The sequence below is a fragment of the Labrus mixtus genome, chromosome 4 (assembly GCF_963584025.1).
Source record: "Labrus mixtus chromosome 4, fLabMix1.1, whole genome shotgun sequence".
In the NCBI taxonomy this organism is placed as follows: Eukaryota; Metazoa; Chordata; class Actinopteri; order Labriformes; family Labridae; genus Labrus; species Labrus mixtus.
The window spans coordinates 23,968,991-23,996,368 of record NC_083615.1 but is presented as its reverse complement, the minus strand read 5'-3'; the positions used below and the strand labels follow the sequence as shown (position 1 = coordinate 23,996,368).

At 40.0% G+C, this 27,378-nt stretch overlaps 1 protein-coding gene and 1 long non-coding RNA gene across 2 annotated transcripts in view; one reads left to right on the top strand and one right to left on the bottom strand.

Annotated features, from left to right (window-relative positions):
* LOC132973218 (uncharacterized) overlaps positions 1-27,378 on the top strand; it is a 360,126-nt gene that overhangs the window by 73,265 nt on the left and 259,483 nt on the right. The window lies entirely within an intron of this gene.
* The window catches only part of b4galnt4a (beta-1,4-N-acetyl-galactosaminyl transferase 4a), a 156,433-nt gene that overhangs the window by 40,069 nt on the left and 88,986 nt on the right, over positions 1-27,378 (bottom strand). The window contains exons 4-7 of the mRNA XM_061036546.1: positions 22,158-22,253; positions 21,284-21,374; positions 19,936-20,036; positions 5,291-5,358 (exon numbers count right to left, since the gene is read on the bottom strand). Of these exons, the coding sequence (XP_060892529.1) occupies positions 5,291-5,358; positions 19,936-20,036; positions 21,284-21,374; positions 22,158-22,253 (356 nt within the window). The remainder of the gene's footprint in view (positions 1-5,290; positions 5,359-19,935; positions 20,037-21,283; positions 21,375-22,157; positions 22,254-27,378) is intronic.

Below are 27,378 nucleotides of genomic sequence, written 5' to 3'. Positions count from 1 at the left end.
GCTTAGACAGAGATTGAGACAATGAAAGGGCTGGGGTGTTGGTTTAGCACCATGGACAGAGGCTACATTTCTCGCCACATCCCCATCTCCCCACATGTCCTGTTTCTCTTTAGCTTAAGGGGCTGATGATAAAAATGTGGAATAGGGAGGCACACCTGAAAATAGTAGTTTGAGTCATCCATGATTGAACGTAACCACAGACAGGCAGGTAACTGCAGTGTTTAGGTCTGACATACTATAAGTATATAAGGGCTTTGTGTGGTTGTGGGTGTGTACATCTGTGTGTGGGTGTGTGGCTCTATACTGCTGGTTCGAGTAGCCTCTGATTGCATCACATGGAGACCTCCAACAGGCGAGTGAAGTGTTTCAAGTGAACCCCTCAACAACAATATGTTTCAATTCCTGACAATATGATTCAAGACTGCAGCAGCCATTAGTCACTGTTCACTCAGTTGTTCACTACAGTCGGCCGTCCGGCTCCAATGGACTGAGACGGATAAATAACTGCAGTCCAAAGCATGACAGAAAAAACAAACACAAAAAAAAAAACAAGCCACAGCAGGAGTTCCTGTTGTGCTTCATTTTGCTGTTCAATTACACCTCTTTGTTCGGTTGTGTTCTGCTCTGCACCATTCAGCTCCATTCTTTTATGCTTCGTTCTACCGCAGCCTTGTCCCATTTCACCCTGTTCTGGGTCCAATATCATAACAACTAGGGACACTAGCACACACACTGTTCAAGCTGTTTTAAATGACGGCTTTGTGGTGGAATAGCAAAAGTCTCAAATGTCTACTTGAATAAAATATTTATCATTAATAGCCTCCAGTGTATTTACTAAAAATACATTTACATTTTGACGATGTATTTCTTTATTTTGTGCAAATAATTCAAATGACTGGGTATTAAAGGCTGCCTAATGGCTTATTATTATTGCTGTGCTCTTACCCTGATGCATTTATTGTGAGAAATTGCTATCTGTCAGCACGTCTAATTTGCTCTTTCATTTCTATCCTATCTCATTTAAAGACCTTATTTATGAATGCATAGCAATTTACCCTGCTGCACACACAATTAAGCACGCTCAGGAGCATATTTGCCTTAAACAGGTCGAGTAGGGATGCATGTTGCACCGTGCTGCAGAGGGAACATGTGCAAGATGACAAATAAACAGCCCCGTGCTGTGGGACGTTCCAGTAAAGTCATCAGACGCAGAGAGGGATTCTAAATGTCACGGTATTAAAAGAACCCGTGCAGATTAATGCAAAGAGGCAAGAATTAGCTCGCATGCAAAAATATGAATATGATCTCCTCATGCACGCCCACACACAGGCACATCAAACTAGATTGTGTCTCATTATCTTAAGCTACACTTTCACGCTGCTTTTGACACGGCTCCCCAGAAGCATGTGGTAGTTTTTTATCTGTAAAATAAAAACAGATTTGACTTCAATCATTAGCCACTTCTGCTCCTAAAACCCAACAGCTTTCCCAACCTTTTCATCTCTGATGCACAATATTTCATAACCTGACAGCGGAGTAATGCATATTTTTACATATCAGGATAGAAAATGAAGTCAAATTAAAACAGTAATGAGCAACAATTGGTGTATGAGTTTGTGTTTTCAGGGGAATGAGATCTTATTTGGGTGACAACGCACAATAAAATCATGTTCTTGTAAACAGTTCTGCTACAGTAACATGCCCAAGCTTTTCAAATCTATCCTTCAACATATATGTGGATGTAAACTGCGTAAGTATACCATGCACTATACCGAAAAGACAAAGTATCAGGCCAAAAAACACACAGTGTCGTACCCAAATCTCTCCCAGAAAACACTTTTTCATTTGCCTGTCACATTCTACCTCCTTGTTCTGTCATGCTGTCTTCTTGTTGTCAAACAGAACACAACACGCATATCAGACAGGGAGAGAAAATAGAAAAAACGTCCTGCCTGAATCTCCTCTATTTCTTTTCTATTTCTTCTCTTCTCGTTTTCATGTGCTGCGTTGTAGTCTGGTGTGCCTGCTGTGCGACCCAGGCATGGTTAATCCAATGCACTGACAATAACAAACATTTAACAACAGGTGCTGGCCTGTGTTCAGCACCTTACGGCATTAATGAGTTTTTATTTATCATATCAGACGTCATGTGCTAATGTGTAATTTTTAAAAAGGATGACAGTGTGTTTCTTATATATGTGGTTTTAACAGCGTATTGAATATTTATACTTATCAGGAGGATATATACTGATTCAAAAAGGATTATACAGTATGAGAAATAGAAAGATAAGACCTGAGAGGGATGAAGTGATTCAAACTGGATTCAAAGCAATGTCCCAATCATGCAATAATTACAATACATTCAGTATGCAACAAGCCACTGCGGCTGTGGCTCAGTTGATAAGAGTCATCACCTCTCAACCGGGAGGTCGAGGTTTCGATCCCCAGCTGAGCAACATGTCCGATGTGTCCTTGGGCAAGACACTTAACCCTGCATTGCTTTGGTGGCGGTGTATGAATGGTTTAGTGTTGTACTTACTCTCTGATGAACCTTGCTTTGGATAAAAGCGTCTGTTAAGTGAATTGTAACATTGTAACATATTAAATGTGTGTCATTGCATTTATTTCAACTTTGGACTTGTGGTCCCTCACGAATGATATGGGGGACTAATATATTAACATACCATGATTACATACACAACTGTTTAAACAGGCTTCTTCTAGAGAAATGCTTATTATAAAGTATTCTTTTCAATTTCTGTTACTTTTGTGTTTAAATCTTGACCAATTGTTACTAGATTTTGATACCTTTATATACATATATGTATATATATATATATATATATATATATAATTATTTGTATTACTTTCATGGTTTCCATCAGTTTTTATCAACCAAAATAATACCATAACATTTAACTTAGTTTACACTTTTCAAGAGAGAGATTTGGATACCTTAACGAAGCCCTTTTTCATTTAAAAGTAAACTGATAAAACTCCCTGGGGTGTTTGGATCAAAAGTCTCGTATTTTTGAGTTGGATCATAAATTCAGGGATACTTATTTTAACTCTAGTCACAAAACTCAAAGCTTCCAAAATATATTCTGCAGCCCCAGTGTTGGGAGTAACGCTTATTTAGTAAAGCCACTACTATTAGCAGTAACTAGTCGTGTATCTAGTTACTTTTCAGACTGCACACACCAGTGACCCAGCTCAACTTAGCAGACCAAGGAGGAGCCACTCCATCTAAACAACCTGAGATTGATTTTAAAGGTCACATATTATTCTACTTTTCAACAAGTTGAAATAAATCTCAGAGCTCTCCAACATGCGAACAGGCTGTTTCTGTGTCTGTAGCTTTAAATGCAAATGAGCTGTGTTCGACCACGCCCCTCTCTGGAAGGGCTTGGATGGCTCATGCTTTCAGAAAAAAACAGCTAGCTGTGTGAGTCTCATCCACCTGGGGGAGGGGTTATTGCCTTTTGTGATGTCACAAAGGGAACATCTCCAAACGGCCTGTTTGAGCACACATTTCTTGAAAAGTGGAGTAGGCAAAAGACGGAGAGGATGGACTAGTAACTGTAACTAGTTTCTTTTGTTTCGACCCTGCTGATGTGAAAGGCTGGTTGACCATGTTGGGGGTTAAATCAATAAGAGCATAATTCACCATGTCATGATGAAATAATCACATTAAGTAATGAATGATTCTGAAGTATCCGCAAACACTGAATGGATGACCCACTTGTGAAGATCCACTCGTCTCCCTGCAGGAGGACCCGTACATTAAGAGGTCAACAGCCTGTAAGACTAATTTAAGGATCCTCACAACAATCAACAAGGGAAGTTCCCGCTGTTGTGGTCGGACACAGTCTCTTTGGCAAACAGAATTCCAAAACAGTAAGACTGAGATTATTTTGTGTCCTTTGCCATCAGAAAAATGAAGTTAACATTTTTGAAACTATTTTAATTTTATTTTTAATATTGTGCTTTTATATTATATCTATGTGTTTTCTGGATATCTCTATGGGCTTTGTTCTTTCATATTACTGCATGAGCAACACTGGCATTTGAAAAAACTATTAATTCAAGTACTTTATAATAAAATCAGATAATAAGGGCGTTGTATAAACACAGTAGAACAGTAAAAAGTCCAAAAAAGCAAAATAAAAAAAATAAAAATTAATCTCACTCTCACTTCACAGTTATGCAAATATAGCTTTCAGCATTGTGGCTGTTGTTCAAATTGTATTTTCGTTATTTCATGTGTATAAATCTATATACATTGTATCTGTAGACTTCCAACAGAAAGTTGTGTTTTTGATTTTAAACAACAATGAAGTATATATCTGTAAAATGTGACTTAAGTTTGATTTGTCATACTGTGTGTGCATTGTGACACAGTGGGAAACACAATATCTTCTTATCATTGTTATATTAATAACACCAAGTGCATGCTTTGACCAGTAGTATTTTTTAATGAACCTATGATACGATAATGATAATAGTGTGGCACATTTTATTCATGATCCGCTGTTTCAAGCTGACATAATGTTCAACATTTATTCTACATTTTACACAAATCTTGTTTCTTTTTGTGTTGCTTGTGTCCTCATTAAACTGGCACAGATTAGAGGCGCTTGAATATTCTGAATGTTCAAAACAAACACATTATCTGTGTGTGTGTGTGTAAATAATTTAAGGCAGCACTCTGCAGCACCATCCAATCCGGCAAATGCCGCAGCCCAAAAGAAAATGAGCCCCGTTCTTCAGGATCTTTTTCCCTCCCTGCAAAATCATATCAACTTAACAATGGCTTTAGAAGCAAACTGGCTGCAGATCAGCGCTCAAACTGAAGGCTGCTTTTATGCATCGGCTAGGAGCTGATAGGTCTCATGTTACGTTTAGCGGAAGAGGACTTTAGACTGCTATGATCATCCATACTCTGAGAGCTGAGAGCGAATCATGGAGGAGAAAGAGAGAAAACACACATGTACACATATAAAGGAGAGAATACTTCTGATTTCAAGTCACCAGTGAACACTTGAGTCATCAATTTCTGTACACTATGATAACTGCTCCACGTACAGACCATGATGGGAAAAAGACTGCTACCTACTGCTAAAAGTGGACAGGTGGAGAGACACTGATAACAGCCACAAGACCAGTGCTTAGAGAAGCTCCAGAGGTGGCATTTATTTGTGGCCAGGCCTTCCTTTGGTCTCTGTCCTGACTTGAGAGGGAAATAACTGTGCTGTTAAGAACTGTGTGTGTGGTTGTCAAAGGTACTTACTGCACGGACTTGGAGGACTGGGACCTGAACTTGCTGAACTCGCCCGGAGCAGTCCACTCTGTACCCAACTGCAACACACAGGACAAGAGACACAGATCAGGGCAAGCGAGAGAGAGTGAGAGAGAGAGAGAGAGAGAGAGAGAGGGAGAGAGAGAGAGAGAGAGAAAGAGAGAAAGAGAGAGAGAAAAGGAGAGACAGAGAGAGAGAGAGAGAGAGAGAAAGAGAGAGAGAGAGAAAAGGGGAGCAGCAGATAAGTACAGCAATATAAATGTCGGAGCACAGGTTGAAACTGAAGAGCTATGTGTAAAAAAAGAGACTAAGTTTGTGATTTTAAGAAACTGGCTGTGACTTTTTTTGGAAGTGTAAAATAGAAGGATATCAAAAGGTTGCCCTTATAAACTATTTTTTAATTCAGAAAAGATACTGGCTCATGATTGCATCCCTGGCTATGATAACCTGATCCCCCCCCTGTTTAAATTTGACTGAAAATAACTTGGAAAAACCAGATAATATGGCCTGAAGCAACAGGGAAAGTCAATCAGAAGTCAATGTGAGCAAACAGATGCGAGCTTATGGCTGTAAATACATGGGAAATCAGAAAAAGTGACTCCGTGCCAATACTGACTCAAGAAGCAGGCTCATCGGGACCCCCGGGGGCTCCCGTTTCGGCTCTACAGTCACATCACTGCCCATTCATTTCCACAGCTAGCCAACACAACTAATTAGGGCCCCTGCTGCTGCTGATCCATAATGAAAGAATAAAGCTAAGATCACAGTGGGCGAGACTTTAATTGTTTATGCTGGCTGCACTTCATGGTCTGAATCTGGTCTGAAAAACATGAAGGGGAGGGCTGCTGATCATCAGCCTGGGTACAACAATGGTTTCATAGAAAGCAGCGTGGTGACACACACAGATATATGAAAGTGCAATCACAAAATGCTACCTCTGAATGTGTTTGTTGGCAGGAGAAGAGAGCCAGTAAGTGAAGAAAAAAAAAACCTTCAAAAACAGGCAGTTCTGTCCGTCCACAACCATCAGGCCCCTGGCAGAATGAAAGCCTGAGAGAGTCTCTGTGAAGCATTTGGCTGGAGAGGAGGAGGAGGAGGAGGAGGAGGAGGAGGAGGACACAATGTGCGCTACTGTGCCTTCACTGTGAAACCCGCAGCATGTTGCTGCTGTAGTACATTTCCACACTGATATTTTTTCCTCACAGATTCCTCCTCCGGCTCAGAAAAATAAAGAACGGAAGGTGTGAAATCACTGGGAGAGAATGTTGATGTAAGAAAGTGTGCAAGGTAGGAGATGAACTCCACTCAGATCAACTGGATTTACTGAGTTTGAAATAAAGGTGGAGATTTTTTATTTCAAAACTATTTGTGATGGTTGATTCCACCAAAGCATTAACATCGTTTTGTCAATGATCCTTGAATGCAGTTGACAAATTATGAATGGACGGATCAGGTCTAGGGTTGCCATTGAAAAATAAAATCTAGAAATTTTAAATTAGAATGAATGTTTTATTATTGATTTTACAGCAGATGGTCCTCGGGCAGTAGTGTGCATCAGAGATTCTGTGAAAATATGACAAACAGAAATAAAAGAGTTCTCAACTAATAGCATTGAAGTAGTATGAGGGTGGATATATTTGACACAGGATAGTCCTGAATGTTATGCTAGCAGCAGAGTAGCAGAGATAAGTCGGCTGATTTCCTTCTAACTCACTTTTTTCTTCTTTGAATTTCCCTCAGGATCAATAAAGTATCTATCTGTCTACATATCTATCTATCTACCTACCTATCTACCTACATATCTAATCTATCTATCTATCTATCCTTTTCAGATTTAAAAGCTTGTAGTCTTTAGCTGACATCATTTGAGGCTATTTAAAAGATACAATAGAACACAGTTTCTCTGGAGCCATTAAAGGCTCTATATTATTAATGTTTCACATAAGCAGATGTACTCCACAACACATGCAAAATGAATGATGCATTGTGTAATGCACTTCCCATCCATAAAGATATCCACTCAGTGAGTGTTAGTGGGTCTGGGTAAATGCCTGTTCAAGGTCTTACTACGTGTTCAAGGTTTGTGTTGCTGTGTATATGTCTGTGTCTGTTTGTGCATTCATTTATTTTGCTGTATTGGTTGTAGTGTACAGTACGTGTGTGTATGGTTTGTGTTTTTTTTTTACTTGTTTTTCAAATGACAGCAGCTCAGTCAGTAGGAACTTGGGTTGGGCCGATTCAAGTCCCAGTGCGGACCATAAAAAAATGGAAGTTGGTCTGGTAGCTGGAGTGATGCAGTGTCACTTCTCGAGTGCTGATGTGCCATTGAACAAGTAACCAAACCCCCAACAGCTCTGGTGTGCTCCCTCTGTAGCAGTGTCTAGCCGCCCCACTCTGACATCTCTCCACTAATGCATGTCCACAGGTCGTTTGTGCATGTGTGTAGTTCGGGGCCTATGTGTGTGAGAAGCATGTCTCTAAATAAAAAAGTTTAAAACCAGAATGTTCCTCAGCGATTAATAAAGTATGTAAAATTAAATATTACAAATTAAATAAAAAATGTGTGTTTTCCACAAGGTCCGATACATTTGTGAGGAATGGACTTTATCCAAAAACACAATTTGCTAACCTACATAGATAAACATTTCATTTGTCAGTCACTCTCTATATATCACGTGTTTGCTGGTTCGTACATAAAAAAGTCTGTGGAAAAAAGAATGTAGCTCAACATTGATACTGCTATGCTAAAATCCTTTTTTGTCAGTACTTGACATTTTGAGACCAGACAGCTTAATTAAAGAAGTATATTTGCTTATTGATAACACCAGCACTGTGACTTGTAAATACTGCAAGAACTAATTATCCACTTCAGTCACGATACTCCCAGTTCTAAATCCAGGCTTTTTATTGTTGTGATGTTCTTCTGTGTCACATTGTGCATGTTGAAATAACTTGTCTTCTGAATAAATAAATAAAAACACAGACTCTCTTTTATAGAAGACAGCCTGGAGTTTGTATTATGTTTTGCACAGCATCACAGATGTGTCGTAGAAGCTTATGTAAAAGTTGTCAAAAGATTCACTACTGAAAAGTGCTGTTGACTTCTTCTTAACAGAAGTGGCCAACTTTTTGTTAAGTACTTTAAAAAATGGTTGAGTAAAGCAGGCATCTCAGCAGAACTCCAAAGTCTTACAAAGTAGATTCAAGCTAAAGGAAAAAAGATGCAACTAAAAGTGTTGCACTGAATATAAATGGAAAACTTGTGAAACAACAGAGATGAAAATGTCTCCAGTCGCTGTGCTCATGTGTTTATATTCTCCCTTTGAGTGGATTGTTTCCGTGGTAAGAGTTTGTTCAGATAAAAAAGAGAGCGATCAGACGACAGAAGCAGCGCCGCAAAAAAATTCATCTCAGCCAGACACGTAATAAAGAGATGACTCCAAATAAAGTCAGCTGTTCATTATTCTAGGATAAGTGAAACAGGCTGACACATGATCATTAAAATCATGATTCAGACGAGAAATGAGACACAGTCAAAGAAAAAGAGGTGACAAGTTGATATGGATTATATTTAAGGAAACAATGTTTTTGACCTGTTAAACTCAAAGGAACTCATTTTGGATACAAACTACAGGATCTTAGGAATCATTTATCCATGGTTCAGCTATTCCTGGGACTAAACACAGATGATCAGGAAGGGGATGTCCCAATAATACAAAACCTGTTTAATACTAAAGGTTTGAATGAGGATGATTAATAACCTGTTTAGAGTGTCTCCATCACCATTTTTCATCCAGGCTTGTTTAGTCTTCTGCTTTTGTTTCTTCACCTAAAGATGAAGCATCACTACAGCAAGCTGTTCTACTACAGTAGATCTGCTTTGATGCTACCTGATTTTAAAGAGTAAACTAGCTCAAACCTTTGACATAGTCATTTGGACCAAAATCACATCACACTTTTTTACCTCAACATCAAAATTTTTAGTGTTATAGACTATTCAATCTTATATCGGGACTAGTTATTGTGATGCATGCAATGACTTTGCCCAGTGCAATGTACTGCTTATGATACCTACATGTTATAAATTTAGACAGTCACTTCTAAACATTTCTTGTATATAAATTAGGGTTGTCAATCGATATTTTTTGAAACTCTATGAATAACAGCATAACCCTGTTAGGATGTCATTCCTAGCTTCCACATTTCAATTTTGTGTCCCTCTGTTCTCTGCACAAGGCTGCTTGTCTCTCCCCTCTTTCTGACTGTCTCGCTCCCTCTTCATCAATGTTTTTTGAAATAGTGACAGGAGTAGATTTAAGAAACGGGAAAGATTGTACAACAATGCATGTAAGGGCGCGGTACCGTGCCCCAGCACGCTTCACCCCTTAAGTCCAGTTTGTTTGACCAGTGGGACTGCTCCATACCGTGCTCAAGCACGGTACACTTCTTTGGCCATGGCACGCTTTGGAGGTGTGCTTCGGCATGATACAGTTCATGCACTAACACAAGCACGCGGGTAAACAACGTTGACAGACTTTATTATGAAGAAATCCGGAGGGTTCTGTCTGTATCTGACTAAAATGACTCAAAGTAAAGACACAAAGTAGCTGTCATGTTCTCCAATGTGTGTCTCTTTTCATTTTAATTTTTTTATGGCTGTATCTGATCCAAATTTGAAGGTAAATCAGCACATCTCTGTATGGTTGGGTTAGGGTTATGATCAGTGACATATGATGTCAGAGTGTGATTAATCGACTCAGATAAATCTTTGACCCACAACTCACAGTATTTAAAATATCCTATTCATTCTGTCTTAAACTATACTTGTACAGACACACCTGTGAAGAGTGCAGGATGATGCCCACAGAGGATGACAATGTCTAATGCAAGCTGCTTGATTCCGTATGTAAAGATATAAATGCTGCCTTAAGAGCCAAGCTACATGACTCTTCACCTAGGCCTTTAGCCCGTCTGTCTGAAGCCTCCCTGCAGAATGCCCTCAACATTTATCAATCTCCTTTCAGTGGTTTGGAGGACTTAGATTATCTGAAAAGGCTTCTTTTTTTATAATACGTACTGTATATATCAATGAGATAAACAAAATTGACATTAGTGTCATTAAAGGTTCTTGTTTCCTTGTTTCCTCTCTCAGATGGTTAATCAGCTGTATGTGAACAGAGTCTGGATCAAAGACATTGTTACAAGGACAAACGACAAGCAGGGCCATCGTTTTTTTTCCCATGAAAGTGGCAGATGTTCCTCAAGGTAGACTAGCACAAACAGGAAGAACACACACACACACACACACACACACACACGCTTTCCCAGTGAACAATGAGTCATTGCTTACTGATAGCAGCATCTCCTCACCAGAGTAGGCGGGAGGTAAATCAGGTGGAAGATGCCAGGGAGCCATGAGGGGCAAAAAAACCACACACACACACACACACACACACACACACACACACACACACACACACACACACACACACACACACACACACACACACACACACACACACACACACACACACACACACACACACACACACACACACACACACACACATATTGCGTCTTAATACACATCTCCTCACTTACATATTGCCCCAATTTACTTTTACTACTGAAGTCTCCTTAGAGAAATATGGCAGGGAACTTGGGGACTTAATTTCAAAAAGTTGAAGGACACAAACAACCCAGGTATACACGGAGCATGCTCTGATGTAACCTCTATCTTTATCCTCTATTATACAAACACAAACACTCTCAGTCTCTGTCTGAACTTCACCCACATATGCAGGTACCTCAAGAAAACTCATTTCAGATAGCCACTGGCCTTGAAACACTCAGAAGTGGAACACAAAGAGGGTCAGAAATATACCAAATAAGAGGGTGTAATGGAGCTGTGGAGACATTACCCCTCTCTCGATAAACTCCTTTTCTTACATAAACTCTTTTTTTTCCTCTCAATATGAGAGAAGTAATAGAAAAACAGCTCAGCTGTGATATAACTTCAGAGTGCTGTTATCTTTTTTTTTTTTTTATTCCGTCTCGCCTTCAGTGTGGTTTTTCAACTGAATTCAAGCTGCGACACTCGTCCTTCAGTAACACTTTTCACATGATTTTCAAGCATGTGCATGAGGACATGAGGACACACTCACATGCTGTGAGAAAATGTGAAGCGTGAGGGGTCAGGCCTGCACACTCGTTCTGGTTGAAATACCTCATTTTAGAAGCATGTCTGAAAGAAAACAGCAACACTGACATTTGGAGAAACGTTTGAGAGAATATATATTTTTTAATAATAGGAATGAAGGTCACAATCGAGCTCTGCCAGTGAAAAGACCCTAGATTTGTACCTTGTGGGTGCGTAACATACCTCTCGGTAAATAAAGCAGACCAATGTTTTTGGTGTTTTTCTTTGTTACATTTGATACAGTAAACTGCTATTCAACCCATCTGATTAATTCTGGCTGAAATTTCAGTGACACTTTAAGTAACTTTAAGACAATGACTATTTTATTAACATATAGGAAGCCACATAAAAGCCTTTATTATAAAACTAAAACAGCTTTAAAGAGTGATTTGGCAGCATTGACTTACTTAAGGATTGAAACCTTTTCATTTCCTGTTCAAACATCTCTCAGCTCAAACAATCCCTGCTTATAACTCATTCATTCATTTAAGAGACATTTTGCTGTGTCAGGACATGACAGGAAAGGCAGCTAATAACATTAATTATGGCTGTGTTCCATTTACATACACCAGTTTAAGCATCCTCCTATGGGGCATTCATGACACACCAATAAGAAAAAAATTCATCATGATCCCTTTAAGGCCCTGACACACCAAGCAGACGGCAAAGAACTAGTGGCGATGAAGGCCGCCTCACTTCGCCTCTTGTCTTGGCCAAAAAGTTGCACTAGAACAAACCGCAAAGACTACAGGCGACGGCCAACCACTACGTATACTCATGCGTGCATGCGGGAGAGGAAATAACTCTCCATAACAGCAGGCGGCAGTAGTCTGCTGTTATGATACAAGAAGACAATTTTCACACCGCTGTACAACTCGTATTATAGGTATAGGTTTTAATCTAGAAAAATGTCTCAAAAAAGTTGAAAATGGCACTGTTGTGTCAGCCCTTAGTGGAAAAAGAAAAGAAGAGGCGGAGGTGGCAAATAAGAAGAAACCGCAATAATGGATGAAAGCATGGATACTATGGTGGCATGGTCAAGGGGCTTTCCCGAATCTGTGTCGAGAGCTGGAGATAAATGAAACCTCCGAACAGCCAATCAGAGAGATTCCTCTCACTGACCGCAGCTGCCGACACACCACAAACAATAGGGCCACGACCGCTCACCGACGGTCCAATTAGGACCTACGGCCGACGATCTCCTTGGTGTGTCAGGGCCTTTAGTCCTACCTGTTTCTTTTCTATTTTTGCAAGTCTGATAAATGATTTTATTAAAATGAACTCTATGACGATGACGCACACAAGAACGAGCTTGAAACTTTTAAAGGAGACATTTAGTTGATTCTAAGGACTAAAAAGTAAGACACGTCCACAGATGAATAAGATCAATATTTCTCAACAGTGCATGGAGTCAAAGTGAACCAATAAATGAAGTCTTGCTGTAATTTTTTAGGTCATGAGATGGAGAAAAGGGGTCACTCATTAACTGATATAAAAGGACTAGAAAAACATTACCACTGCAGCAATGTGACCTCAGTCTACACAACAGAGGGGGACTACTGTCTAATTGCAATTAACTTGATGTTAAAAAAGTAAAAAAGGTGCACACAAAAACATTGTTAAAAACAGTCTTTGTTTTGACTGTGACCTCAGGGTGGATTTGTCTCATTAAGAGACAAGACTTTGGCCCTTCAGCTTGGGATAATGTTTGCACTGTGTATAAGAAAAGTTCCTGATTCTCTTCAATGCAGTCTCCACTTGGCATTCATTGTAAAGTTACATGGATTCAACCTGCAGATTCTTCAAACTGGTTTGAGTTTGGAAATCTGTCACAATTGTCCTCAAATCAGTTTTTTTATTGTATTGTGTTTACATTGTGCATCTGTTTGACTAGTTTGAATCCACCATTCTGCACTCACTAAAATAACTGCAACAGGAAGACAAGCAGACATAGACGTGCTGATTTGATGGATTGCCCGTCTCACACAGGTTTGAAATCTTAATCTTGAGGGCATCCAATTTCTTCCTCCATCCTGTTTTTTTTTCTTTTTCATGTCTTTCCAAATGGATTACTGGGTGCATGGAGGCAGAAAGATTCGACTTGGAACTTCAACAAAGATGTAACTCATTATATGCTTGTCATGGTTTTCATTCCAAAATGCTTTTTATCTATTTTTGGACAGATGTTTCTACATGCCAGGTAGCAACATCTGTCCCAAAATAGGGTTTGAAAAACAGCTAAATCTGTCTTTTTTTTATAACAGACGTTCTGAATTGTCGTAAAAGAGAAGCACAGGTATGGTGAACAACTTCATTAATGGATTCATAAGCAAGCGTTTTAGTAAGCCATGGCAGCATGAATGTCAACTAGCACAAAACATCAGCATTATGAAACTGAGACGGATTAATAGAATTTAATCGTCATTCATTTAATTGTGCACACCTTTTTTCACCTTTTGTGACCTTTTAAATTTGATTCAGATGTCTTCCATAGACTGTATACAACATGGACGTAGTCTCAGTGATGTCAGACATTCATTTTTGGGGAGGCTTTTTGAAGCTCAACAACTGCTGTGGCCATATTGGAAATGCTTCCTCCAACTAACTTCTGACTGATCAATAAGCCAACAAAGAGGTGGAAGCTGAGTCGAGTAGGGGTCTCTCGATGAAGGAATTTCCACTGTGGGAGGCTCAACAGAGCCCACCACACCCCCCCCCCCTTTTCTATGTAATAAGCACATTTTTGTATGAATCACGGGTCATAAACTATCCTGCCAGTAATAATATCTGGCCCGCAAGATTATTTTAAACGTGACTTTTACTTTTTTAACAACAACGTCATGACAAAAAGTGACAGAGACAAACGATCCGGCCATGGAACAGAGCAGAGCTGCAGACAGTAGACAGCGCCTGGTGCTGAAGTGAAGCACTGTCACAGCAGCAACAGGTATCACCTCCTCTTGAGCTTTTTCCCTACAAAAAAGCCCAAGACATTTGTTTTTTAAAAACTTGTACAGTACGATTTGGATACAGAATACATAACTTGACGAGAGAGAGAGAGTAGGAAATTGAGAGAAAGAGAGAGAGAGAGAGTGAGATATAGAAAGAGAGAGAGTGAGATAGAGAGAGAGCGCACGTGCTGTGAGATAGAGAGAGAGCGCACGTGCTGATATGCTGCACAGACCTCACTGAGTTTTGGGCCAATTGAGCCACTTTTCACATAAAGTACTAAGCCTGTCATTATGTATTCTGTAGCCAAATTGTTCTGCACAGGTTTTTAAAAAACAAACTACTGTTTTTCAGCACCAGGCGCTATGTAGTGCTTGCTGCACTCTGCTGCTGGCATGCACACTGCTCTGTGGTCTGCTACTGATTGTCACAACGTTGTTGTTCAAAAATATTATAAAATAGGTAAAAGTCACAATCAAAATAATCTTGTGGGTCAGATACTATTCATGAGGTGAGAGCTCAAATTAAATGTGTTTCCTCGCAGGGATCTTTTTGGCGCAGATTTGACAAATTGCATCGTCTAAATCCTTTTTTCATTTGACTGTAAGCCGAAATGTTCCCAAAGGGGCATAGTTACTTTGGTTTAGGTACCAGTGCAGTGGCTTTTTAGTCTGTCTGAACATTATGGCGGTTACCTCCCTTCACCGTCGTTGGCTTGTTTATATGACAGTCATTCCTTTTTGCGGTTGCGGTGACAGCCCTATAGAGTCGGGCATATAAAATACCTTGGCAGTTACAATGAACCCATCTAGCTCGTCACCTAGCCAGAATATTCCAAGCGATGAAAACAACATGAGAAAACAACTGTCTAGGGCACTTACAGTAAGCCTGTTTCTTCACAACTCTTCTTGCTGGTGACAAAATTCTCCCCATCTATGACCGAGTACAGCTCCTGTTGCTGTTAAGTCTCATATTGATTACACCTCTCTGACTCAGTCACCTGTCTGAATGTGTATTTGTTTCTCTGTGTCTACCCCTTAAAACCAGACGGAACAGGTATCACAACATATATGACATACATCCAAAACGTGCATGTGTCTGCTCAAACTCAGCGGTGCATGAACACACAGAAGTCATGAATGTAGACACACACTAGATCTTTGTACTACTCAAAAGGCTCTCTCAATATCAGACAAGCCTCGTCTGGTTCCGTGGGGAAGCTCTGCAGGAGCTGTCTGTACATTCTGATTGAAGGAAAATCTCATTACGGATTAGCAGTGGGCAAAAAAAAAATATGATTAATGCCAAGAGGGGACAATGGATCATCCGCAGCCACATTACTTACATCCGTATGCTCACGGATAGTGTCCCAGCAGAACCAAGGAGAGTGTGTTTATTAGATATTTCCACTCCCTCTAAAGACATGACCAAAATGAGTTGGTGTGCATAAGCGAGTAAAATGACCAACCAGCCATGACTCAAGGTCGAGTTTCACTTTCTGAGAAATGCTTGGATGTATGTTTTAAAGTAGCTACATGTGAATCAGGTTTTTTAAAAAAGGCTTAAGTAGACAACTTTCTCTATATGCATTTTTCTTTTCGAGTGTGTGTGGGTGTGTGGGTGTGCAGGAAAGGCAGAAATTGACCTTGGAGGATGATGTCATCTCTTCGTTGAGATGTCCTGAGGGGTATTAGGAGATGTCTGACACAGCCGGTGAAAGATTTGCAAGCTAACCAAATGCTGACAAGGGTCTCTACAGAAAACAGTTCAGGTCCCTGGTTTCCGTTCTATCATGGCTAAATGTCTCATGGCAGCACATTCCATATATAGCCAGTCCACTATTCAGGATAACAACTACAGTGACGACTAACGTGAAGCAGCAATCCTTTACAATACAATGTGTATTTTTAGAGCAGTGAGTCAGGACATAGAGGAGAAAATACAGCAATGCCATTAAATCTATTCAGTCAACTACACTATACAGCTCCACAAATACTGACTCAGGCATACACTTGTGATTTAATAGTCATGTTAATTTATTTAACATCCTGTCAGGGGTTGAAATTTGACTTTTTGATTATATATAATGTGATTTATTATCCTTAAAACCTCAGAATAACTAACAGCTACATTTTTACAAAGCACCTCATGAAACTTTAACATACTGAGCCAACTGTTGGAGAGGGTGTGGGGAACAAGAGGCAAACTATGATGACTTCTTGAAATGTCCAGTTTTATAGTCATTTTGGGAAGAGGTAAATAAAGTTTTTAAGTTCATTTTTCAGTTAAATACACATATAAAGGGAGGACATTATGTGGGCATCAATTTACTGGAGGTAATAAACGCTGCTGATATTTATCTTTTTAACATTTTGCGAGAGACGGCCATGAAGCAGATAACAAGGACGTGGAAACAACAACATCCACCTAGACCTAAAATATTATTTTTAACTATAGAACAACCTTTAGACAATGAAGAATATACATATCTTCTAAGAGGTGACCTACAGGAACTACACAAGATGTATCCAAAAGAAAGACTTGATGGACTGTACAGGTACATGAAATCTAAAGATCAGTAAAGCGCAAACCCCGCCCCCTCCCACCTGCAATGCATTCTGAGGTAACTGTTTTGAATGATGATTGTTTATGACTATTGCAATAAAGTGACAAAAAAAGAAACATTAACAAATATTTTCCAGAACCATCAAAGTTCCAACTTCTGAACCTTTAGCCTTTAAAATACAAAACTAAAAAACAAAACTGTAGAAGTTTAAGTTAAAATAATGAGATTCCACTCACTGCATTCAAATCAATCATCAGATTATTTTAACATTGGAGCTACATTACAACAAACACAGACAGATCCATCCACTTTTACAACTAGCTAAATAGCTCAGACCTTTTTACAACAACATTTTATCTGTGAGTTTAATAATATTCAAACAGATAGGTGGCCTTTACATAATGATCATTCCCACAATTTCCCAGTTTGGGATCAATAAAGTAATTCTATTCTATTCTATTCTATAATGTGTTCACTTAATTATCATCTATTTCCAACAATTAACACCTGTAATTATCTCATTTTTATTCATATTAAATTTACAAGAAGACATTTTAAGAGCTTAAGATCGAAAAGGAAGACAGTTAGTCTTCTTTTCATATTAACAAAGCACTGAGTCATCCTCTCAGGGCATAATATCGCTGATATGCAAGGACCACAACATACACTGAATATCAAATACTAACTTATAAAAGAGTGATACAAATAAAAGAAAAGCTGTCCTCTGAACTCCTGCAGACAGATGGGTCATGTAATGAGAAACACAGCTGAGAGTCAGATTTTGATCTGTGAAACACGATGTGTCTCTGAGGTCGGGTCGGCCAGCGAGGCCTGTCTGTCAGCCTGTGGCAGAATGAATGATCCCTGGCCATAGCACTGGTCCCCTGCCATTACCTCGATGATATTTCTCCACTGCTAAATGTCACATCAATATTCGCTGCCCGCTAATTAATCTCAGCTTCAACAGAACCTGGTGGCATCTCACATCCTGTTAGAATACAGATGGCTCCATAGCTGAACCTTTAGTCGTTCCACATATCGCCCGGAACAGTCATATGGTGCAGTTCAAACACTCGGCAGCTTCATGCATGCTTTACGTCTTAAAATTGTCTGAAGGTTTCACCCAGAAAACTTTGTTGGCGAAGGCAGTAGCAGCACAGCTTGACTTCTATTTGATTTCTGGCAGAGGTTACTTCAAGGATAGATGAAAAAGGAAACCATTTCTCACAGGATGTTCTACAGGAGGATTTAAGTCGGCTGTTTTGTGAGCTGTGTGTTGGAGGTGAGTGATAGCCTGAGAGTTACAAGGATGACATGACACGCGCAGATGATTACCAAAGACCAGCAAGGTCAAATGGCTCAGTGTCACTCCTGTTGCTGTTCAGATGAGCACAGGTGAATTACAGGGTTGATGTTGTCGTCTGGTCAGGGCCCACTACTCTTTATAAAAACCTTTCTCAGCATGGATGTCAAATCACAGCAATTCATGAAATTCACACAGCGTCCATTTTCTTCTGACGTCACGCTCAGCTGTTTGGGAGGCTCAAATGCAAGTCCTATAAACCTTTAGGAGAATAATGTATCATTATTTCTATGTTTCTTAACTGATCAGCATCAGAAAAGGTAACAGATTGGGAAACTCTGATGCTAATGTTAGCTAAAGATTGGCTGTGCTACCAAAAGCTTCTTTGACTTTGCTGAGTTGCTTTAGGAAAATAAGTTATGAAATGTGTAGTTTTACCTTGTCATATAGTCACTAAATAATCACTAGCTAGCTCACATTTTTCTTCCCTTGGAATTTAAGCCTTTTCTCTCGTCGTAACACTCATTAGCTGAATAAACAGCACTATCACAGTTTTTTGAGGTAGGAAGTTTTTGAAAGCTAATCTTACTGTGACAAACGATTGACTTTTGTGAAGTTTATCAAATTCCCAGGTTGAGATCATTTGCGTGATTTGATTTAACATTAACCTGGTATGATTCTGAAAGATTACTGTTTGATGTGGTGAGATTTTGGGCATTCAAACATTCATTTCATGCATTCTGGTGAATATTAAAACAACAATTTGTGGTGGAAATGTAATTACGTAAAAGGAGGTATCAGGTGTTTTCTGAAGCAGCCAGTATTATGGTAATGATGATGACCATCTCTGTGCAGTAAAATGTGACTCTTCCTCCTCTCTGCAGTTATCTTGCTCATATGTCTCAAACACTTAAGTCTGCAATTAGCTGAGAGCTCTCATGTCCGCCACACTCACACACTGAGCGGTGGGGTTGACCCTTACAGATCATAATGGCTCTAGTGAAGTTGAAAGCTTCAAACATGTACAGGGGAAGCGAGTCGCAAGTTGTTAGTCGAACTTTTCTATTAGAATCAACATTAGGAAAAATGAGCCGGCTGTAATTAAGTGACTAGTCGGCTGTTTGGCCAATGGTCAGTGCTTTTTTGAAAGCCTGTATAATCCAGTTTCTTACATCCCCTTTATATCAACAAACCTAGAGTATACTTTCTTACATCTAATCTGTCATTCTGTGCATGATTGTCTAGAAAAGAAGCGAATGGATGCTATTTAGAGCTAAGAGTCTAACCCAGCAAATCGTATGGGTTTGGATTCTCTTCACATAATGTACTGTGGAAGCGCCTCTTTCCCTGAGGTATATATTATACAAATGTTTTTTTTTTTTCTTTTAAGTCATGACATTGAGGAGTTGGAAACTATTTAAGGCCCCAGGTGATCCTATAACTCCCCGTAGTAAAACCTTGTTGCTAAAAACCAGAGACTGTAGTCATAGTCCTGGAAATTTGAATTCACTGAGAATCAGAGAGCATAAAGCATGCAGGGACCTTTTTGGATTTTAAAGTAGTGATTTTCTCTGTGGTTCAGATATTATACAAGACTGCAGCACAAGCTCAGCTCTTACCTGTCCTACATAAACCAGCAGTCTGGCATTGAGAGGGCTCTCATCAGGACTCAGCCAGAACTCGGAGTTATCATCAGACGATACAGAGAACTGGAAATCACCTGGAGGGGGAAGAACATGATCAGAGTGTGTGTTAGTGGCAGCGGATATGTATGATCTCAGTATACTCACAGAAGCATCAGAGAAGGCAAGGCCACAGAAAAAAAGATTCACAGGTGTAAAAATGTATCTAAAATGATCACCAAGACCGATGGCCACAGTCTCTAATCTTTACATACAAACTGTGTTCATAGAAAAAAAAACACCATTGCATAAAAGGGGTATGTAAAGCAAACATGAACACAGAAAAGTTTGATAAATTTTAATATTTGAGTATAAAATATGTCAGTTTTCTCCATCTATTATTAGTAGGAGCTGCATCAGTAGCAGCTAAGTCTTACTTTTTAGCCTTAGCTGATGCAAGACTGAATCTGTTGCCTGAGAAACTTTCCCTTTTATGTTGTGAATAAAAACAACATATCATTGAGCTGTGGTTGTTTCTCGTCCTTGTAAAGAATGACATGTTGAAATCTGGATGTGTTGGGTGTGTCCGAACATGCAGTATTGTGTGTTATGTAGCAGATATATAAACACAGAGAGATATTGTATTTCATTGCATAGAAATTATCCAAAGCATTTTCAATACTAAACAGTTTAAAAGCAATTTGGTCAACCTCGGCTGTTTTAACATTGACTTGACGTGTATTAAATAGAACTGTATCTGAAGGTACAGGTACAGGTATTCAAGGAGAACTGTGGATACATTTCAGATCATTAAAATCACATTGTGTCTTTATCTCCTGTAATCTTGGTCTACTTACAAGCATTTCCAAGCAGCTAACAATTAAATTACACTCGATCAAGCTGCAAAGGCACCCTAAAGGTTGCATCCTGCGTTGTGAGGTGGAGGGCACTTGTTAGAGTTCATGCAGGAAGCCTGAGAATTGTGTGACCTTTGATACATCAGCTGGAGAGGGCCAAACCACAAGCACAATCTACATAAAAGACTGAAATGAACACTAATCGAATTAATAGGTTCATATTCTACAATTTGTGTAAGGGCACTTGGGTGTAAGGCTTTTCAGTTACCATAGCAACTGTTCTCGATGATCGGTCTATGAGGGCAATGAGATTTGGCCGTGAGATCTCTGGCATTCAGCCCTAATAAAAATGTGAATAGCCACTATATTAGTAGCTCTCAGGCATTTGGATTAACAGGGCTGGGGAAATTGTCAGCTCTTATAAAGAACACATGCTCCAAGGCCCTCAGCCCCAGAGGATCGACGCGCTAATAAGATGAGCTAGTTACCATCTCTGTAAGGGTGAAGGAAGCCAAATATTCTCAGGCCATAGTTCTTCCACTTCGGAGCCACTGCCAGCTTCTTCACTGTGGTTCTTGTCTGCAATAACAAGCAGGGATAGATTCAGGCCAGACATGCAGCAGTTGTTGTGTTAACAAATAGAGGGGTAAGCATTGTCAGTTATTTCACCCTACCCACCAATTGACCACTCACTAACCCAGCAATTGTCCAATCATGTCTTAGCAACTGTAACTAGGAAGGGAAGGCCTGTAAAGGGCATGATATTTATACGTATGCTTTGGACGTGAGAAACAGTTAGACCTACTCAGTAACAGTTTCACATATTATTTTTAAGTTATACAAAGATTAAAAATGTATGAAACACAAGATAAGATTAGATAAGATATACTTTATTGTCCCCAAAGGGACATTTTTTCTTGGACTCTGTCCTGCAATAACAAGAGAGTAACAAATACAATACACCAATAGAGATCATACAAAATGTAGAGCATTTCATGTAACTGATATTTAACTGCATGAGTAATTAGTTAGCTTGCAAAAAAAGATCAAATCTGGCAGGAAAAGCAGCCATCCAAACTAGCACATCATCTCTTGCCAGTAAGAAAACAATAGCAGGCTTCTGTCTGACTCTTCCTCAAGTAAACTAACTGTAGCTTCAAAGTTTACTAAAATTTGGTCTAGTGGTAACTTTCCCAATGCTGTAACTGTAAACTGTTAGAGTTCCATGCCAGTATGCAGAGCCTGAAAGGTGTAGGAACAGGAAGAGGAACAGGAAGAGGAACAGGAAGAGGAACAGGAAGAGGAACAGGAAGAGGAACAGGAAGAGGAACAGGGTAACTCAGTCTTCTCTGTAATACTTACATGAGGATAGAGAGGGAAGTGCAGGTTCTTTCTGAGTTGGGCAACAGAGGAGCCACACCAGTCCTCAAATACATGAAGGTTTGCCTGGCCCTTATACTGCAAACACACAATCACACACAGAGAGGAAACAGGTTAGAGCATGCAGAAACAACAGCATTACATTTCCTATTGAACAGGCGGGTTATCCTTTAGTACGTCCCCGCCTGAGTGCAAGATTGCCATTTGAACTGCTGGCGGTAGAGAGATTTCCGTGCTGAAATGTACTCTTTGTAATTCATGTCTCCGCCACGCAAGAGACATGCATTCTCGGTGATATGTGAAACGCTACACAGAGTTTAAAATGTTCTCACTACCCTGGGTAAGGGAAGGTGACAGAGAGCTCATCAGGAGTATCAGGGGGAAGACTGTGAGCCGAGCGTGTCTGGAGCAGTTTGTCAGAGCTCATCCCTTGCCCATAGTCTGACATTTGTCTGAATTACACAGGGAAATCACAGGACACAGCAAGGACAGATGGTGAAACCAGTCTGCCTTGGGGTAGAGTTCCCTCACACACAATCGGCTCTGCTCATATGTGAGGAAAAAAATGACTCTCAAATGACTTGACTGTCAGACTGGCACTTCTCTGGAAGTAAAGGGGTTTGGGTCACAAACCAACACATCCACACATTTTCACATCGAGATATAGACTTACTAACAGCACATATAAATTGAGGGTTAGATATGCGGGGGGTGTAATGTCCTCCAAAAAATAAGAGGCTACAGATGCAGCTTAATGTGCAGCTGCACGGTTTAAAATCTGCAAAACAAACACACATGTGCACAGATGCACAACAGCTTAGTGCCACTCCATGAGCATCTGTCTCAGTGAATGATTTGCAAACTCTGCAAACTTTTCATACCGGAGGATCGACCCAACTACACCAACATGCATCCACACACTGCACCCACATATGCCCCGCTTCGACGTGTGACAGCAGTCCCAGCAGGCTGCCACTGTAGCGCTGCCACAGATATTTAGAACATCACACAGAAGTTGAGCAGAAAGTGGATTCCCACCAAATGAAATGATGCAGTTGGACTCCCTGGTTAGATCAAAGCGTAAAAGCTACTTTATTTGATGGGTGTAGCTTTTCTGTGTGTGGAGAGGCTACGAGCTTTGTCGTCAACAAGTGTGAGCCGTCAATCAATTGGGCGAGAAAGGAGTGACCTCAAAGCCGCACAGCCGGTTGTCCTCTCATCAGTGGGATTATTGGGGTGAGACAGAAAGGTGAACACCTCGGTGGAAGCTACTCTGCACTCTGTCTACATTTTAAGTCACAAAGACGTTGATGGAGGGTGTCATGCTCCTTCAAGTATCACACAGGCATTCTAGCAGATGGCCTGACCCTAAAACAGTTGCATTTCATTCCTCTCCCGTCACTGTGCCCCGCACAGCAAGGCAATTACAGCTCATGCATCAACCATGAGATATTTTTTTGTTGTGCAAACATGTCAGTCCAGAGCAGTGAGACCCCTGACTTTAGATCTTAGGATTTACATCGACATGCATCAGAGAAGAAAAAAAAAGGACTGATGCAAATGCAAATGTAAAATAGGATGAGAAAGAGACAGGGATTTGCCGGGTCAAGAGAGCCAAATCAGAGGGAAACAGTGTGTCGAAAAGATGAACAAGAATATCTGATGTTTAAAAAACGGGAGAGGCAGTGAGAGGGAGGCTAGAGGGATTCAGCAGACAGAGCTTTTCCCTGTGTAAATATGTCTTATGTAAAGCTTTTAATACATTTCCTGAGGGTTTAAAGAGCTACCCCTTTTGTGGCCTGGTGGTCCCCTCCTCACTGCTCCTTTTGTCTAAAAGGAAAAAAAAAACATTATTCAAACACACAATCCCTGTGTAGTCCTGGAGAAGCCAAGGGCTGCAAAGTTGGCTTCTGGCCAGGGGTGCATGTGTATAATTGGCTCTATTTTGTGGGTGACAGCACTGTGAGAGGTCTGTCTGTGCTCTGGCTCTAACAGGATGTTGAATGGCAAGAGAGGGAAGTTATTTGTTCTCCCAATTCTCTGACTTCACCCTGTTATCCTTTTGTTTTCCTGCTTCTGTTTGGGCTTTTGGGAGAGCTGCTTCAGTCTCTGTTAAAGCCTTCAGTGCCACTATCCCTAACGTTGTCTACTCCTCTCTCAGACCTCTCTATTTCTATCTCTCTTTATCCCTCCATCTCCCCCTGTGTGCCGTCCATTGCTCTTCTCTCTGTCCCTGGTTGTTCTGAGCTCAGCTGTTGGCTGACACTTCCCCCTCCCGTCTCCCTCTATCTTGTTTTTACATCCCTCCTGACTCCTCATTTAGGACCGACGGATAAAGAGACACTCTCATTAACAGTTTGCGTATATGGTAACATGAATCGCTGTATTTTTCATGGTTACCTCAGTTGTGTGTGTGTGTGTGTGTGTGTTGTACAAGATGACTGTGCGATGGCAGCTTGTGTCTTTTGAAACAACAGTCTTTGTACAACATGTCAGCTTACATTCACAGACAGTAATTGGCAAAAAAAAGAACGACTGCTGTTGCCTTTCTTTTCTACATGAAAAACCAGAGACGGACTTCAGCGGCGTTCTGTTTACAAGGACGAGCTTTCTTATCAACAGACGAGGAAGATGACAAAGTAACTGTTCCCTGTACCCTCACACACTTAACACATTTACTGCCAGCTAAACAGACTACTGGCAAAGCTGCATAAGAAAAGCTCAAATCAAACTAACACAATTTCCACCCTTTAGCCTCAGCACTAAACCCCCTCAGACTTAAATGACATCAGACATGTAGTATGTGAGTCTGTGAGGGCTTGAGATGGCATAAAAATTAAGAATGAGACACACCATCATGACATCACATGTTGCCTAGAAACAAAATATCTAATTAAGTAATAACCTAAAAGCTAATCTTTAGTGTATTTTTTGTCTTACATCGCAATATATTTTATCAAACTATTTGAAGAAAGGTGATGAGGTTAATTCCTTTGCGAATATTTCTCCAAATAAAACAAACAACTTTGAAAACTTGCTACAGGTAACACCCAAATTGATTAAAGTAGACGTTACATATTTGTGTTTTCCCTGTTATGTTCATGCTAACTTTAGAACCTTTAAAAAAATAATTGCCAGGAACAATCCCATTCAGACACAAAATCTCTTCAACAAGGGAGTCCTGATGAAGACAGTAGCATAAAAAGTTCCACACGAATAGCAAACAGACCAAAATACACAAAAATGACATCATTCCACTTTGCCGGCTTAAGACAGGACTGTGACGCCTCGTCTTTCACGTAAATGTTAAGGGGACATAATTGTTACTGAGACGTAATGGATGGGGGGAGAAGTCGTCCTGCTGCTGAGCCAGCAAGGTTAAGAAATGGCGTCGCTGCACGTCGGGGCTGACAGGGCGTAACAGCGGTCAGTTGTGAGTGTGCCTCTGAGTGTGTGTGTATGACGGTGGCACTGTTTGTATACACATCGTTCCTCCTGTACTTCTGCAATGCCTTAACGCACCGTAAAATCACACACTGGGACAACAATATCACGCCTTTCAGGGGTTTAATGTAAAAGTACAAAGGCAGAGTGACGTCAGGGATTTGTTACAGAGCTGCAGAAGAATCTCAGATCAAAAAGGCCTTTTGTTCATGTTTCGTTTATCTATTTTTCAAACTGTTGAATACGTCAAAAAGGCCATCTTCTGGGAAAAGTAAAAAGCCTTTGTTCAATGACTTTTACATATTGAAATTGCTAAAAACCTATCCTGTTAATAAACTAGCTTACGACCCACATGTAACAGGTCTATGAGGTCTGGTTCCCCTTTTTCTTTGTGAATGAATGCTTTTCTTTATCTTATTTTGAATGTCATTGTATTTACTTTATTGTTCACATTTTTTCACACTTCTCTTTTTCTTTCTTTTTCTCAGGTTCTTGTATATTTTGAAGAGCTGCTATTAGGTTACCATGCTCTTGCGTTTACTCCTCTGAACTGAGTTACCTATTGCTCAAGTTCTTGTAATTAACTGACATGTACTTAAAGTGGCAGACTGTGAGCTGACAGCTACGCCCTGAAGAAGGCTGCTTGTGCCGCTACGTAGCTGGTTTCTTAACATGATCTCTTTTAAGAAATGTCATAATGAAATAGCCAATTATACGAGAGCTTTGGTTTTTCCTCACCAAAGGGCACCTTCAGCACACTTTGCATGAAATATTGAACACTTCATTAATAATTTGTTTACATGTAGTGGGGCTGGACTATTGCATCCATCTGCGTAAGTCCAAAAGAAAAGTATGCAGACATGAAGACTTAAGGAAAGTGCGTTAGAGCGTTCCCGCTCTTTATGATTGCGTTGTGGGACAAATAAGCACTCACACACTCCATCATTGTGGAGATTGGGATTGCGGTATTCAGTCATTCAGATCGTATGATGGTATCCTGTTTCAGTAGGCTTGAGCTGGTGAGCTGACGCAGCAGTCAGGCTCAAAGTGGCTATCTGTCAGGCTAATTGCTGACATGATAAGGATAAGACTAAAAGAATTAGGCTCATATTCAGAAGAAACTGCAGTGAAGTGTTCTATGTCTCCATTGATTTTCGCCATTACTTGGAAGCTGTCATTTTTGCTGATATACATTCACCGCACTGATACAAAAGAAACACACCAGTGAATGACTTCTGATAGTCTGTAGTCAATCAAAAAACAGAGCACATCACACAGTTGCAGATCAAATGTAGAAATATGTCCAAATAATAATAAATGTCATTTGGATTTCCTACATAGAAAGAACTCCAAGTTTCCAAGAAAGTTTGCAGACGCTTAAGCTTTTGATTTCTGCGGTCTTCTGCAGTAGAGCAAAGATTGTATGAATTCAAGTTCAGACATAAGCTGCATGCAAACATAATTAACCAGTATCATGTGGATTACGAAAATTATCTGATTTCTTCCCCCATCTTTGCACAAACTTATATCAGGAATAATTTCTTAAAAACAGTTATTGATAACATAAATAAAGAAACTAAAACAATGTGCGTTCATAAATATCAATAAATTTGATAGTCCTATAGCAAACGCCTGATTGTAAACTTTTTGACAGTGCTTTGACATTTAGTCAGTTTTTGCCCTTTACAGTGTGATCTTTTTCTTCTTCTTGTGGATTTAATTTGTGGTTTGCAATCTCTCTTGAGCCAGAATCCCTCTA